Consider the following 16942-nt stretch of genomic DNA (forward strand, 5'->3'; position numbering starts at 1 on the left):
TTTAAAATTTTATGATGTGATTTGATCGAGTTGTCGAGCCAGGTCCAATTCCAAGTTTACAAACGATGAGTTTTGATGAGCATACCGGTAGAGCGACCAAAGAATAAAGTTTGGCTGCAGTGCAGCATACCATATCCGACCAGACCAGCTCCATTAGCAGCACCAGGGTATTTATGAATCACGTGAACTTTATTTCCTTTATTGTTATTATTTTTAATATTTATTTGTTAACTCCGACTGTTCATTTTACCCTTTTTTAGATTAGCAAAAATGCGAACATAAAACCATGGATTTATTTTTAAAGACATAAAATCATATTAGAATAAAGGTATTCAAACACCTGCAGGTCAGAGTGAAAGACCAACATAAATGCAATTCAACATTGAAAGGAAGGGCTCGTTATTTCCAAAAAAAAAAAAAGGATGTCCAATATAGGCCACTGCAATCATCAAAGGCCATTTCACAAAAGTAATGTTTGTTATTTTGAAAGCAGTTTTATGAAACACCAGTACATTACATTTATTACCAAATGACAAATTTAAATTCAAACTTGTGTGGTGTGGGGTCAATATTTTTATTTATCCTAAACATTTTTTAAAATTTAATAAAACAAAATAACCATGAATTTTTCCAGCAAATTTTTTTTTTTAAAAATGTGTACGGCACGTACTAAAAAATCTGAATCGATCACCATTGTGATTAACCAGAAAAGAAGTATCAGCCGTTGAAAAGGAAACAGCAGTTTGCTGGGCACGAAGAATGCATGAAATAAAAAGTCTGTATCGTCTTATAAATATTCGCGTTATTTTGCAAGTTTCCTTGATAAGAATGATGGATGGCCCGCTCGGCGAACCCGTTATCGGAAAACGTCGAGATTCGAACCCGATATTCCAAGTAAAGCGCTCTAAACCGCTGCCGCCAACTCACCTTCTCCGCCACTTCCCGCGGGCACGCATGTTCACGCCACCGGCTGCGCCACCGAGAGGGTAACCCCCTCTGTCGCCACCAGTGTCCGTTTCCCCGGTCGCCCACTCTTTGCCCCAAATCAACGGCGGCGGTAGTCAGCTCGATGGACTCTTCCCATCGACCTGGTGATGCCCAGGCCGCAGACCTCTCTGCCAGCACCACCGATGACTACGTCCACGTTCCGCCTCCCGCTGCCTCCGGCGAGCCCGATGAAACCCTAGTCCCCGTCGTCGCCGCCCCTTCCGAGGAGCAGTACGAAACAGTGAATCTCATTGCCGATCCACCCTCCGGGGAGCCGGACAGTGCCGTGGCCCCCGCAGGCGATGCCTCAACCCGTCGGCCGAACGAAGGCTTAATCCGAGTTGACTCTGCGAGGTCCGAGCCAGAGGAGGAAGGGGCGGCAGGAGAGCCGCTGTCTCTGGAAGATTCAGAGAGCGAAGAAGCTGAAACGGAGCATGGTTACCTTCCCAGCGAAGAAGACCCTCGAGAATTGGTAGATCTTGGGGGTTGGACCGGCGAGAACGTGAAGTTCGAGCTCCCGCCGGAACTCACGAAGAACGTCGTCTTTCTGGAGTGCGAATCATCGGCTCCCGGGGGGGTCTGCCGGATCTGTTTGGTTGGAACTGCTCACGTGTCGAAGGTAATGTTCTGCGGATTTCTCTTGTGCCCTTGTCAATAGTCACAGCGCCTGTTTACTGGCCTTTATAAGCCTTTAGGGGAGTATAGTTCGTCGTTCTAATTGATATTGCTCAATGTGTTTTCTCCCACCGATGTCCGATATACTGGAAATTAGATGTGCGTGTGGATTTCTTGTTAATTGGCGATTCCACTTAAACCGGAATTGCAGTTCAGGTTGAAGGCGCGATTTACTCCACTTCTTCTCGCGGCATTCTGGGCTGTTTGTCCATACGCTTTCACGGCAGTCAGTTTTTCTCCGACTAACAAAACTTTGATTTGTGCTCGGCAGTAAATCGTGAAACAAATTATTGGCAATCCGTTGTGAGTGAAATTGTCGGGAAGCTGATGTCATGATCTTATAGGAACAGCCAAACTTAAGGCTCTTAGAACTTTTTTGGGTTGAATGATCCTACTTAAATTTAGAAATATATATTTCCAGAAGATTGAGGTAGCTTCTGCAACGCCTTGCAACCCTATCTCATGCATACAAATCTTGGTAATTTGTGTTATGTAAAGTGTAAAGAATTGATGCCCAAAGAATTCCAATGTGGTTGTCTGTGGTACGTTGTGTTGCTTTGCTTAAGTTGATTGGTCATCTTCGGGCTGCTCTAAGATGGCGCTTCAATTTGCACCCGAGTTCTCTGGCTCTATTCAGATATTTTAGTCAAGTGTTTATCAAATTCATTTAATAGGTTATCCGTTATTCGAAGTAACGAATGGGCAAATGGATGAAAATTTGTTAATTGCCCATTCCCTAGTAGTGAATAGCCAACGTGCTTTTGATACTACTTTCATTTCAATAATTTCATGTGTATGACACGTTAATGTGACTGCAGGAATCATGCGATGAAGTTCAAGCGATCATCAATCTCTTGAAACCGCAGGTGCTTCCCTCTTCAAACTCTCCACTTGATTGACCGATGGATCATTTAGCAGGTTAGCTGCCTGCATTTAGGTAATTTTTGGTTTTGTTCCTTCAATGCAAAATTCATGAAGATGTTTGCTGCAGGTGGTCTTTTTGGAGCTATGCTCAAATCGGGTAGCCTTTTTATCTCCCAATGTTCAGGTACCCACATCTCCTCCCTGGTGGACCCCTTTTATTGATCTGTTTTTATCGGTCATTTACAGTATTTCAGCAGAGTAATCGCTTTGATTTTTCTGTTTTTAGTACTTCAAGGTACGTTATTGTTGTATGAATTACTTTTGATAACTAATTTGTTTCTGTTTGTTTAAAAGAACTAACCTACAGGGCCTTCTTGTTGAACCTTTTGAATTTGCAAATTTGCTACGTGTGCATGGTCAATTATTTTCAACAACGGTGACTGCACAACTTACCGTTAAAACGTTTTCACATGCGAATGGAGCACACACCATTCCCACATGATATTTTCTTGTTCTGCTTATATTTTCTCTGCTGTCATTGCATTGGACTGATTGTGTTCCATTTAAATTTCAGCAAGTCCAGTCACTGCGGGAAATGGTTGATATATGGAAGAAAGGGGAGATGAATCTTTTTGGACTTCTCTACAGTTGGTTCTTTTCCAAGGCAATGCTATTTCCATGTCATGGCTATAGGTTCTTATTATTTCCGTCAATGACAAGTTTAGATGTTAAGGTTTTACATTCTTTGTGGATTTTATTCCATTTGTTCAGCTGGGTCTACTATTTATGTTTTTCTTTCGGACCGAAACATTGTATGTTGCAGGTCGCAAACCAACTTGAAGTGACACCTGGTGCTGAGTTCCGTACAGCTTATGAAGCAGCAATTAGTTACGGGGCAAGGGTTATACTCGGTGATCGTCCTATCAAGGTAATCTGATGACTTTTTGTTGGTTGTGGAGGTGAATATTCTGGAATGTTTGGGATCTTATATTGCTTAGACATAGAGAAAAAGAGTAGGTGGGCCTTTTCCCTGCCCTTTCAGTCTTTTCTGGCATTTCCAATGAAGCGCTGGTGGTGATCATGAAATTGTTGTCATGGTTATAAGTAACTGCAAACAACTTCGTTTTTTATTTAGAAAATAAGAAAATAACTTCCACCACAGTCTGGGAATCAGGTTCTTATATTTATAGCTCGAAAATGAGATTGGGGTCCTAATATGTATCTTGGAGTACTGTTTTGTCTCTTGAGCATCCCATATTCTATTTATATGCATTTTTCTTGTATGGAGAATCGAGTTGATCATTTATTTAGTCAGTTTTCCAATGGATGTTAATTTTGGTACATTCAGTTCACTCAATAATTCATCTTCCGCAGAGTATTCTGTAGTGCATCTTTGGTTGCTCATGCGTGTACTTCTGTTGGCTTTTTAACTAGGTGACATTGAGAAGAACATGGGGACTGATGCCTTTGTGGCAAAAAATAAAGCTTCTGCTGCACATGTTTTTCCAAGGAATCTGTTTACCAGGTGCAAAAGATCTCAATGACATGGTCAGTATGGTCTTTGATTATTTCCTTGGATTTGTGATTTCAATTCTATAGGTTCTAACATAGTCTTCTGATTAAGATTAGATATTTTCAGCTGTTTAACCATTCACAAATAACTGATGGTCTGTCAGTTAATTGTTTGTGGACAGGATCATTTGGTTTTGCATATTTGTTCATAAAACCGTGGACCAAAATTGAAATTGGTCAGAACTTTCTCAAACAAGAAACGGTTTTTTTTTTCTTCTTGTTTTTTGAAAACATCTCGTGTTGAAATAAGCCCTAATTAGGTCAACATTTCATACTACGAAGTGCATCCCTTCAATATAGATGCAACAACCATCTCATTGGTGAAATTTGGTGAAAGCAAAATGCCTGAATGCCCTTATATTCAGTCAAAAGGTTTCTATTCATGGATCTTGTACTTTTCAAAGATAATCACTTGATATTTTCATCAGCTGAAGGCAATGGGTGATGTTGACATGTTCACATTTGTGGTTCAAGAAATGAGCAAGTCTTACCCAACATTTATGGAGACCATTGTTCATGAACGTGATCGGTAGTACATTGTTTTCTGCTTTTCCTTCAGTAATTTATTATTTTTTATTGTGAACTTCGTTTAGCATATTTTGTTTACCTTGAGTTTACATGACCTTTGGGTTATTTACTGCCCATTTCATTTTATTGCTTCAGGTATATGTCACATACATTGTTACGGGTTGCAAGTAGCCATAATTCTGTTGTGGGTGTTGTTGGCAAGGGTCATTTACCTGGAATTAAGGAGCACTGGAAGCAGCCCATTGAGGTAAGCAATCCTATTTTATTTAAGGAATTCCTTTTCTTCCTTAAATTGCTAATGATGCACTGATGTCCTCTTCAAAGTTAGATTTACATAATGTTAAACCAGAAATAATTTAACTGTTGGTTCTGTGTCCTTTGTTTGGTTCGTTAGAAATTCAAGCGAGTCTTTATGTTAAAAGGTTGTAGTAACCAGACAAACATTAATGATTGTGATACCCAATTGACGTATGGTGCATCACTGAATATGGCATGCCCTAGCAGTGTGGATTCAGTCGTTTTTGTTCTTCTCTTTGTTATATTTCAGAATGCCACCTTTCTTTGATATACCCAAGAGTTGGTATGACTTTGTTTTTTTAAAAAAAAGGAGGTGGTTATGGAGGAACTGCTGTTTACTGTAAAAACTAAAAAGTTGGTGTCAGCTTGCGCTTTTTTGTAATGGGCCTTCAATATGTGTTCTCCTGAGGCACACTTCTTATGTTGTTTTTCGTTGTTCCTGACTGGCAGATGTCTGATCTGTTGGCAATCCCAGAAAGCATATCATGTTGGTCATCCAAGAAATTGTGGACCACCGTTGGCATTGCAGTTGTTGGGGTGGCTGTTGCTTCTGGTTACTTTCTTGCCAGCAAGAGGTAGACAGGGTGATTACAGGATCCTTTCTCTTCCAGCAATTGGTTCTTACATATTACTTCTTTTTTCTTCTTGGAAGTTAATTTTGTACATTTTTAGCCAAGTGCATAAAATTTTCAGCTGGTCACTGATTCATAACTTGTTAAACTTGCATTTGCACTGTCTTGTGCATTCTGGATGTGCTTGGACAGAGTGCTGTAGAGTGACTAATCTTGTGAAATTTCATTTTACATCCATTTGTTCTTGATCTGGGTTTAGGTTGAGACAGGGTTATGGATGGACTGATAATGGAAAGTGTTGGTTGTGTATTTACCTGTTCGCGTGAAATTTGGTTATTCTGGCTAATAAGTACAGGTTTCTTTCTCTTGGCCTGGAAAACCAGGTGTTCGTGATGAAGCAAGTGTTGGCCTATGTACGACGCATTAAAAAATGTATCTGCGAAAATCACTGTTGGTACCAATACATAAAATGTATCTATGAAAATCAATATTGGTACTTTGATACGTTTATGGTCAAAGGCTTTGAGTTGGCAAGGCCACCACTAATCTGCTGCAAGTACTTCCCAACAAATTCTCTAGGTCGGAAGGGTGAAGACCACGGGGAAAATTACACACAGGACCGAGTTTGTGGAGTATCTCGTTTAGGTCATTAACTGCCTTGTGTTACTTCAAAGGACATCTAGTTAGAAATCCTCAGTCATCCCCCCCAAAATGCGAACTTACGCATCCGTGGGAAAACCTTCTTTCACGTACATGAAAAACGTTGCTGATTGTGAGTAGTATCTTGTTGTAAGTTGATTGCTTTACCAGGCTGTTTATGATAGAAGGAAAGCAGGCACACAACTCACACAGCAGGAGAAATGCTAAACCGAGTGCTTGCTTTTTAAGATCGATGTTGACGTCCTAATTTTTTATGTTCCCGTTCGAAACCCTTGTTTCGTAAAACGCATATCTTGTTGTCACGATTCAGGGGAAAGGAAGCATAATCGTCAATGGAAAGGCTTGCTAGTAGTCTGCAAATACTTGGAGAAGTTAACAAAAGGGTTTCCCAAGGCTTGGAGGCCAAAGTGGCATTGACGGACTGCGCTTGAGTTTATGTCGGTATTCCGGAATTGTTCTGTGATGTTCAGCTTTGTTCAGTTGTATTCTTATGGTTATGGTGAAGCCCGGTGGCTTGCCCGGCAAATACTGGGCATTTGTGAAAGCCTGACTCAGGCTATAGGTTCCACTGCTCCAGTACTCTCGAATCTCGCCTTGGAAGTTTTATAAAAATGGGGTCTTCTTTCAGGTTTTTTTATCAATGGAAAAACTCGTTCACATGTAAGCAGGCGATGAGAAATTACCATGTCAAAGATTAGCACATGGTTGCCCTTCACGTATGCATTGTTTAAGGGATTCATCTTTGGACTTAATTAAGTCTTTTTAAAGGAAAAGAGGCAAAAGAGTTCAATGGCCTGGTGGTGTGTCTGCAAAGGATGGCCTGGGTATGTAACTTGGAGTAAACTGGTCGAGTTTTATGACTAACCCAGCTTGCATTTGCAAGTCATAAAGAAAAGGCAGAGGAGCTACACATCCCCGTAGGGGTAAGTTCTGGTACCTTTGGAATTGGTGCTTCTTAACTACGTGTGTTTATGGGTCCACGTCAATTAGACACGGATCTTTCTTCAAGCCAACATGGGCAAGAGATGGATGCTCTCCTTCACTCACTTGGCAGTTGGCACAAGTTCTCAGTGCGGCATCATCATTCTAACTTCAGGAATTTGTTCAACTTCATTACATTGAGGTGTTCAAGAGACGAGACCACTCGCAAACAGTAGAGGCGTAACCACCAGTAGGGTTGTGGCTAAGAGCATGATTCACTGCCAATTGGTCATATTGACTATCAATATACGAAGACAGGAAAACTTTCAAGACACCAATGCACTGTCTTCAACTCTCCCAAGGCAGATAGGAGAAAGGATAAAGAGTGGAAAAATATAGGATGGGAGGAAGCATGTTGGTGGTGTTTCCAGAACAATGGCACCTTTAGAAAAGCCACAATTCAGGATAGCCACGCGTTCCACTGTAGCGCCCGAGCCATTACATTGGGAAGAATGGTGAGTGTCTTCCCAAAATTGGTAATGGGCGCAGCATAATACCGACTGCAGGACCAAAGAGAGGAAACGAGTTACAGGAATTTTTTGTTTAATGCTAGAGGACCCAAATACCTAACTGAAAACACTCATGTAGAGATTATAGGAAAACGTTTTCTTTTTTTTTTTTGGAACCCTACATACAGAACAGAGAACCTGAAGAGCATCCAATGAAGCGTCAAAAAAGAGAAACAACCAAAAAAAAAAAAATAGAAGAAAGGATTGAACAATAACAACGGAAGATAGATTAGTGCTCAGACAGCCAAGGGTTTGTCTTCAACCGCTAGATCAGAAACTCTAGTCCACAAACAGTTCCTCATAGCACCAAACCACACAATCAAGAGGAAAAATCAAGTGGTAGAAAGAAAAAAACATTGAACCAGATAACGCTATAAAGCAGACTATCTTCAGCAAAGGTAAACCAAAAAAAAAAAACAGAGAAAGACAGAGTGAAAGGTGAACGAGGAGAAAATAAGAAGAAGAACGTCGGGAAGAAGGCAGCCGACAGTACCAGACGGCACCCGGACGAAGAAGACCTCAACAAAAAGATGGAAGAGAGGAGTATGGGCGCTGGCGTTAGGGTTGTTGGAAATTTATAGCGAATGAGGAGCGAGGTAGAGCGGGCGGGTCGAGAGTTGGCGAGTCGATCGTGTGGAATTCCGTATTTCTGGATCCAACTCAATCCAGATCCGGTAATGAACACAGAACACATTCCAATTACGGCCGGCACGGGTAAGAGGGTTTTATTTGGTATCTTAGAAATCCAACTATACTTTTTTAACAAATCTGATATAAAAGAAAAAAAAAAAAATAACATGCGATTAAGAAATCAAATCGGACTTAAAAGGACATATCCAATCGGATTCATATTTAAACAAGTATCCGGTTGGATTTGAATCTATTTTTAAATAAACATCCTATACTCGGTGTCTATTATGTTTTGAAAATCAGTTTGGATTCATTTTAAAAGTCGTATTCGAATATGAAGTTGAAAAATCAGATGTGGATCAGATTTGAATTTATGAACTCAGATTTAGATACAGATACGGTATAAATTTTTTTCTTCTTTCGTGTTTGAATCCAAATTAAATTCGATTCTGAAAATGAGAATATCTGAAAAAACGGATATTGATTCGATTGGTTGACTTGAAATGCCATTAGGTTTCAGCTTCTCCATCCACCTACTTTTGCGATGCTGCAATTACCTATATGCAATATTGATCTGCCAGTTTTTGAGACTTTTGTCGTCATATAAATCAAAATAACCAATATCCATGAAGTAACCAGTTTGAATACGACATGAAAACGAAAAAATGTGAAGTAGGCACTGTTGTTTCACTGCATATTTCTTTACGATATTGAGTTGAAATCAATAGAGAAAGATCCCTAATCCTAGTGGACGCGAGCTAGCTTTAGCTTTACGCATGGACTCATTGAAGAGGCGGAGGCCGCCTTATGCCATAAGATTATGAATAAATTAATTCTCGCCAATGCCATGCCGATACAACAAAGTTCCCTCTCGAGCGTTAGAGTAATCCTTATATTGACAGGAAATTAACTGAAAATGTCAGGAAAAATGAAAACTATGGAAGGGACACCAAGAAAATGGCACATACCAGAATCCTAAATCCATGATAAAGGCATTAGTCTCTTATACCACATATCGGATCTGCAAAGAGACATACTTCAGTTCAGCGTGGTGCGTGTATATACATTTGTAAGTTGAGTCAGCCATTATAGATAAAACTAACTTAGAGACTCATTACAGTTACAAATGCTTTTGGTTGGAAGGTTTTACAAGAATTAAAAAATTTTGTCTGTCACTGGAGGGGAACTTTTATAGAGGGGTTTGTCCTTCTTCATTCTCAACTATCAGACTCCATCGTTGTCCAAGGCTGAGAGAAGTATCGGTATCGCTATAACTATTTTCACCCACTTTTGTGAATCCATCTCTTTCTACAATTAACCAATTTTATAACACCCCACAACACAAAAGGATGATGGTCATAATATTTGGAGACATAGATGAAATCATCTTAACCTTCAAAAGGTCAGCATAAATATACCGCGGGAATGGTTTTCACCTTACTTTCCTTTTCCTTGAAAAGGACAAACAACCTCACGCTTCACCTACAAGTACATCCTCATGTACTTCCAAGTTTATTTCAGGCTGTAATATTAGTTAATAGTATATACATGTGCCGATCTGACATTAATTTAAATGATTCTCTCTAATATATGTATGTATGTGTACATACACATCAGACTTAGCTTGGGTCATCGATTTTAAATAAATTAGATGATGAGGAATAATTGAAAACATAAAAATCAACCTGTTTTTTCAAAGAAATCTAAATACCCTTTAAAAAATGTATGTATGTATGTATGTATGTGAGAAAGAGAAAAGCAACAAATTATTTTTCTTAAACTAGAAAACTTGCTTGTTTTGCGGGGTATTTTCTTCTCATTAAAAATAATTTGGTTTTCATATTTTCAATTTAATATTTACCATTAGATTTTCTTATATTATTTATCGGTAGTAGCTCATATGATTTCTATTGTGTGACATGTAAGGGTGGCAACTTCAAGCAACGACGCTCTCATTGGCAAGATGCGTTGCTTTTGATAAATTTAATCCTCACGTTGGTGCCGTCCATAGTACGGCTACGCCAAAGGGCGAGGGACGATCCAACCCGACTTGTCTGACTTACCTATCAACTTGAGCTTCAAGGATTGTCTCGTCAGCCAACTGTCCTTGTCTTTTCGAAATCAAGAGGAAAGAAAAAAAAGGTAAAGAGTGCGAGATGGGGAAGAAATGCACTGCCACAGTCATCGTCCTCATGGTGCTCATCGGCGCCGTGATGGTGTTTCTCTGGTTCGGCGCCGGCAAGTACCCAAGGTTGAAGGGCAAGGACTTCTACGTCCCCGCCCTCGATCGCTCCTCCTCCGTCCCCAGCAACAACAACACGATCGTGCTCGTCGTCGAGGTGTTCAACCGCAACATACTCAGCGGCATCTATTACGATGCGGGCGTGAACCTGAGCCTCTACTTCGGCCCGGGGCTCGTCGGCCAGGCGTCGATTCCGGCGTTCTACCAGCGCAGCCGGAAGCGGGTGCTGAAGCAAGCGGTGCTTTATGGGAACGGCAGAGCGTGGGAGGCAGCGCTGCAGGAGGACGTGGAAGGGCAGGTGGGGTTCGAGATGGTGCTGCGGATGAGGGTCAGGTACAAGGGCGCCCTGTGGAAGAGGCGGACGTATCGTGCCCAGTACGATGGATACGTCCTTGTTGGACGTGATGGCAGGGGAAGATGGTAGCTCTCGTTCTATTCTTTCTTCCCTCAAGGGAGCGGCTGGTTCAAATCTACACACGCAGTTATTAGATCAGGTGATGTGGAGAAAATCGATTTCAGAGTTTGGTTTCCGACTCCTCTGTGCTTGGGAGGTGGATGGAGAAAGCAACAGATTCAATGAAATTGCACAAGATTTATTGCGATTTTATTTTACAGATCAAGTTGAAGCAGCATGCATATCGAAAGTCGAAACCAACTTGGTAGATGGTGTAAACAGGAAGGTTTCCTTCTCCGTTGGAAGTGATGAACCAACGGAGAAAGTGAATCGCATCCATATTTAGAATCTCAATGACAAAATTCATTTCTTCTGTTTGATTGATGGCACACACACGACTTTCAGTTGCATTTTTCTGTCACTTGGGTCGTCGTGCTTATATTTTCGAGCGAGAGGGGGAGGGTTTGAGTGAGGAAAAAAATTTTCTCAGAAATCATGCTTATCATCTCCTTTGGAGGGGATGTTCTTTCCGTCGACCTGAGAAAGTATAAGACGATGCCTATGCCCTGCTTTCGCTTGCTTTTGGGTTTTAATCAGAAAACAAGGTAGTACCCCTTGACTTTTGTAAATTTTTAAATTTAATTTGGGAAAGTTGTACCTGTTGACTTTTTGATAATTTTATTTCCTTACACGATTTTTTATTAGAAAAAGAGAAAAATAAAAAGAGCAAAACATAGCACAATAAACCGGTTCTACTACACAAGGTGGCGTCAACTAAGGCTGGTAACAAAAGGGCTAGTTGCCTTTGTTACCCCCTTTTGAATTCATATAAATACGAGCGATTTCAAGAGATTTAGGATGTGGATTTAAAAATTTGACATGAAAAGAGTTTAAGAGGTCAGTCTTTTGAAGGCGATCTGAAAGTTGGGCTGTAAGCTTTGAACGTCAGCGAAGGGAATGAAAGGGTAAGTGATGGCAATCCCCTACATAATGAATTAAGAGGCGGTCCTTCTCCTTCTCTCTTTCGCCAGAAAGTAGAAGAAAAGCTTTCCAGTAGAGATATGATCGGAAAACAACAAAAAGACACTTTTCCTAGGTTCATGGGCCAGACGTGACCACCGGTTGGAGGGTTTCTGTGATTGATCCCGTTTTGGGTGGCAACAATTTATATTTAGATTTTATAAGAAAAAATATTCTTAAATTTAGTTGGCAGAAGAAGAAACCTGGTTTTATCTGCGTCCAAGTATACAGAAGATTTTTTTTTTTTTTTTTTCACGCACGCGCATGCACGCTTACCATATCTTTATTGCTTCGACCTTCCCAAATATTTCTAAAACACAAAGCTCTTTTATAATCAATACTTGTGATGCATTTATTCTTGGTACTTCACTAAGGCTATGTACGATTTTTAGGCTGATTTTACATTGGATGTAAAACTTGAGCCTTAAAATGTCTGATGAGGTTTCAATTTTGATTTTCTGCGAATGTAATCCCTTGACGCCTGGTTGGGGTTCTTTTAGTAACGTTGAGTTCATAATATTACGCTTTCACTCAGTCTCAGCTTATGTCTTGTTAAGTTTTCTCACCACCATCTCGCTTCACTTCTACCTATCCCAGCCAAGGTACTCAAAGAAATCAATTCATTGCTTCTCCAATTTTTTGGAGTGATCTACTTTCTTCAAGGCGGAAGAGGTACCATGTCGCTATTTCCACCCTTAATTTACCATATCTGATTCATATATACATTAATATCCAATAGGATGCAGATTTAGATTTGAATCAGATTTAGTTTTAAATAAATATTCTACATCCAATGCTCTTACACTTTGAAAATTGAGTGGATCCAGTCCAAAATTTATAATGAATGCAAAAGTCAGATTTGAGTGAAATCTAGAGTGTGAAATCGGATTTTGGATTTGGATTCAGATATGTTTTTTTTTTCATTCGTATTCTAATGCAAATATGTTAATATATGAAAAAGCAATACAATTGAGTGTATATCTGATTCAAATCTAATCCATTGATACCCCTACTCACCCAACTCCACCAGTTTCTTTTTCTTGTCATGGGCTGAGGATCACAAGGGGAATAACACTGCATCTTAAATATATTCCATCTCGGCGAGAACGGGAGATTTGCTCCACCCTCCTGTCACGCAATGAGAACTTCATGCACATTGATTCAACCTTGGAAAGGCTCAGTTAAAAGGGAAGTGATGGAAAGATTGATTTCCTACCCGCTTCATCCTTGCCTATTTGTTAACAACAACAAGAGATGTTGAAGCTGAGAACGAATTGCAGGTTTTCGGAGGGTTTATCCTTCTGACAGTGTTGAGGGAGCTTGTTTCTAGAAACTGGGAGCCCGACACTATTCAGATTCATAAGCTTGGCAGGTTCAAATGGAGTTAAGAAGATTGCAATTGACGCTTCCAAGCCTTTGAAAAAGTTCAAGGGGCGGATGTGCACTGCATTTAACTTCTTCGTCCTCTCGATAGTTTCAATTTCAAGCATACTGAAGATGAAAAGTTTCAATTAGTTGCCACCCTTCTTCTTCATCTGGCAAGAAGGGAAACGTCAGCCGGTGCTTGAGTCGCTACCGCCCTGAGACGGTGTCATGCCTGGAGACCAAAATGACGTTTTGTGTTCATGAAGCCGCTCTCTGAGATTTTTACTGAAATGTGCAAATGGTAAATTTGCTGAAAATTTTGAAGAAAAATATCAGCAGTAGAGCATTTGCACGCGCTCTTATTAAAGAGCAAGTAATTTAATAAATAAAACCATGACATACCGTAAACATTGAATGCTTCCAATAAACTCGACTAAAATCTGCCGCTTCGACTCTCTTCTTTTCTGTGAAAGTTCGTTTTGAAGTCCTCCGTTCTGAGGTGTTCTTAATTCAGCGAATCAGGAATCGTTGTGAGCGCCGGATGGGGAAAGGATCAATCGAAAAAAGTTGTGGGACCTAGTCCTTAGGATTCTCTATCTGACGCCGCGTACTATTAATTACACAAAGGCTTTCACATATACAAATAGGAAAACTCAAAATAGGAAATGTGAGACCAGAAAATGAACTTCTGGCCACTTCATTCACTTGTTTGAAGAAGAAAATGTAAAAATGGTTGCACATATACAAATTACATACATTTCGGAAAGAAGGGAATGCAACAATTCTGAATCAAAGACAGTAAACCAAGTTACCAACGAATAAAGGAAAGAAGAATTACGACGAAGAAGAAAAGAGAATCAATCACTTTTTCTCACTTGAGCCTGACTCCATTCTTGCCCACCCTTTCTCCGTCCGTACCCACCGGGACGTTACCCACGTACTCCCCGGAGTGGTGGCCCGTGTTCCACCACACGACCTTGTATCTGACCCACGTCTTCAAAACCACCCGGAAAACCACCTGACTGGCGTTGGAACCCTCCCGCAAAACCGCCTCCCATCCGTCTCCCGTCCCATTGAACACGGCCTGCTTGTGCGCCGTCTTCTTCTTTCCCTGGTAGAAAGCCGGCAACGGCGACTCTCCGACGAGTCTGGAACCGTTGAACCATAGGCTGACGTTGAGGCCGTCGTAGTGGATGCCGCTGTCCTTATTGGTGTTCTCCAATTTGATGTCCATGGCGATGGTGTCGTTCCGGGCCGTGCCGTTTCGGCCACCCTCACCGGCCGTCCGATTGAGCGCCGGCATGTGGAGGGCCGTAACGGAAATCGTGGGCCCTTTTGGTCGGATCGCGAGCCAAGTGAAAAGTGCAGAGAGGCCCAACAGGAGGAGGAGGGAGAAGCATTCGCAACAGCCACAGCCACCGCCCCTAGACATTGAGATTGAGATCGAGGTCGGGAGAGAGGGGGAGGAGCTTTGCTAGCCCTAGGTTAAGTAGGAGGTCTCTAATTGGAATCCTGTTCCCCCCTGCTGGACTACCGACAAGAAGTGTGTTCGAGGGTAGTCACTCAGCTAACCAAGGAACTTGGAGAATGTGAGGAGGAGACTACAGGACGGCTACTTGAACGATTCTATTGAGCAATTTGTCTTGCCAAACCAACGAAAGGCAGATCAGATGGACTCTTACCGGTTCAGATGAAGATGAGCTAACTGCAGTTTTGCTTGCAGGAATCCCATATATATGCAAAACCAACGAAATTGGAGGTTTGGTTTGGAGAGATACTGTTGCGGGTGGAAGTTGAAGGAGGAAAGGGAGAAACTAGAAAGCAAGGACGAGGAAGAGGCAAGAGATGGGACCTAAAGCGTCTCACGCGGAAACGCTGATAAACGGCAACGCGGCGGGGAACGGGAAAATAGCGGCCATCTCATTCTCATCGTGTTGAAGACGGTGAATCTGGGAAAGGGATAGGCCAAGAGGATTGCGTGTTTGAGAGAGAGAGACGCCGCCTCGCAACTTCGGGCCACGCCAGGGAGACGGTCCGAGTGGGCCTTCCTTTGCTTTACCATGATTCGGAACTCACGTTTACTTTTATGAAGACCGAGTAAGTAGGCCTTTGCTGGCGAGTGGCGATTGTCAAATAAAGACGCAATTTTTCTCCATTTACTTTTTTCAATTCAAATTATACCTTTTGTTTTGAGTGAGCAGTTCGTTTTTTTATCGTTAAAATGACAATAATTAAAATATAAACTCACATTTCTTGCTAAATATGCCTTAAGAATTGAGATCATGTTAACCATGCGGAAAGTTACTAGGCTTTTATCGATAGCAGCAAAGGATTATTGATTAAAAGTAATACTAATAAAAAAATGCAACTTTACTTTTACAAGTGAATCATGATTAAATGACTAACTAATTTGTGTGATTAATCTCCGAACAGTGCGCTGAATTATTTGCAACAACTGCACTGATAAAAAATAAAAAAGGAACAAGCAAATCCGAAATGCCTTTTCTTTTTTACTACCACTTTAAAAGCAACTTTGCCAAAGCTTTTAGCTTTGCCTTGAAAAATACATTTGAGCGCCTGATATATAGCAAAGAGGCGATTGAATAAATGAAATACATTACATAAGCATGTTTTCGTCATACCAACAAAAAAAAGCATATCACATTTTTCTGTAATCCTTTATTTAAATCTTTGTTTCTTCTTACCTTTAAAAATTTGTTAAAGAGGGGTGACCTAAGTGTACCAACATTTTTCTCATCTCAACACACATACACACACACAACACAATTGTCAGATTCATAATTAAGAACCATTTTTCTACAGATATTTGAGAGAAAAAGAATGATACAAAGTTGTAAATGAAACTAGGCAATAAAAGCCAAAGGTTGAGATGGTTTCTTACGAGCTTAGCATACTTTCATTTCTTTCGAATTTCGTGCTAATTGAGAGGTTTTTTCAAATCGCCATTGTGAATGAACCGTAACATAGATAATTGGCAACGTATGCGTTCGAGCTTTGACCTCCAAAATTTAGACTTTAGGTTTTCTAACTTAAAAAAGGCATGATAACAATTTGAAATACAGTTTCCATCATAAATTTGAGTTTCAAGCATTATGTTATGTGAATTTCAAAACCCCGGCATGGCCTTCTGGCGTTAGAATGAACATCCATTCTCAACAATGTCCATAATTGGGAAGCGTCATCTATTGCTAAAATCATAGTAAATTTGGATGAGTTTTGAAGCCCTAATAATCCACCAACTATAGTTTTGTTTTCTTTCAATAAAAGGAAACTAAACCTAACCTCATTAGAATAAGCTCTCTCATAAGAACAACTAAACACGAAAGAATTAGGAAAAAGCCTCCTCCCAAATTTTACAAATGAAAGAGGTTTATGCTATTTTTAATGACACCTATAAATGCTGTATGAGCTTTCCCTCTCTTCATTGAGTTCTAAAGATAACGTCCGGAAGTGAATCCTTTTGAGAGCAGCTTTAAACATGTTAGGTTTGTGCCTGTCCAATAGACATGTTAATGCACGGGTAGTGCCCGTTTATGGATCAAAATCTATATCCACTCGATCACATTCATGGTTCCAAATACTAACTAGGTTTGGATTCAGCATGCAGCTATCAAAGGGTAAGAGG

The 16942-nt window shown here is 40.6% G+C and overlaps 3 protein-coding genes and 2 non-coding genes across 5 annotated transcripts; 2 read left to right on the plus strand and 3 right to left on the minus strand.

Annotated features, from left to right (window-relative positions):
• The first annotated feature begins 845 nt into the window (after positions 1–845).
• Positions 846–5808, plus strand: LOC116249275 (uncharacterized). The gene is made up of 9 exons (XM_031622536.2): positions 846–1606; positions 2481–2528; positions 2654–2710; positions 3101–3190; positions 3350–3454; positions 3961–4074; positions 4527–4627; positions 4762–4873; positions 5374–5808. The coding sequence occupies exons 1-9, from the start codon at positions 1070–1072 to the stop codon at positions 5500–5502; spliced, it is 1293 nt and encodes a 430-aa protein (XP_031478396.1). The 5' UTR covers positions 846–1069; the 3' UTR covers positions 5503–5808.
• A 1678-nt stretch (positions 5809–7486) lies between these two features.
• On the minus strand, positions 7487–7614 carry LOC116246542 (small nucleolar RNA snoR80). The gene has a single exon (XR_004170726.1). It is a non-coding gene; the product is annotated as a small nucleolar RNA snoR80 (small nucleolar RNA).
• A 259-nt stretch (positions 7615–7873) lies between these two features.
• LOC116246532 (small nucleolar RNA Z157/R69/R10) lies at positions 7874–7956 on the minus strand. Its single transcript, XR_004170716.1, has one exon. It is a non-coding gene; the product is annotated as a small nucleolar RNA Z157/R69/R10 (small nucleolar RNA).
• Positions 7957–10409: 2453 nt separating this feature from the next.
• Positions 10410–11257, plus strand: LOC116245792 (uncharacterized). The gene has a single exon (XM_031617348.2). It carries the CDS (start codon positions 10432–10434, stop codon positions 10939–10941), a length of 510 nt encoding a protein of 169 aa, XP_031473208.1. The 5' UTR covers positions 10410–10431; the 3' UTR covers positions 10942–11257.
• Positions 11258–13955: 2698 nt separating this feature from the next.
• LOC116249006 (protein NDR1-like) lies at positions 13956–15271 on the minus strand. Its single transcript, XM_031622094.2, has one exon. The coding sequence runs from the start codon at positions 14726–14728 to the stop codon at positions 14168–14170; it is 561 nt and encodes a 186-aa protein (XP_031477954.1). The 5' UTR covers positions 14729–15271; the 3' UTR covers positions 13956–14167.
• Between the last annotated feature and the right edge of the window lie 1671 nt (positions 15272–16942).

The sequence above is a fragment of the Nymphaea colorata genome, chromosome 1, assembly GCF_008831285.2.
Source record: "Nymphaea colorata isolate Beijing-Zhang1983 chromosome 1, ASM883128v2, whole genome shotgun sequence".
Classification (NCBI taxonomy): domain Eukaryota; kingdom Viridiplantae; phylum Streptophyta; class Magnoliopsida; order Nymphaeales; family Nymphaeaceae; genus Nymphaea; species Nymphaea colorata.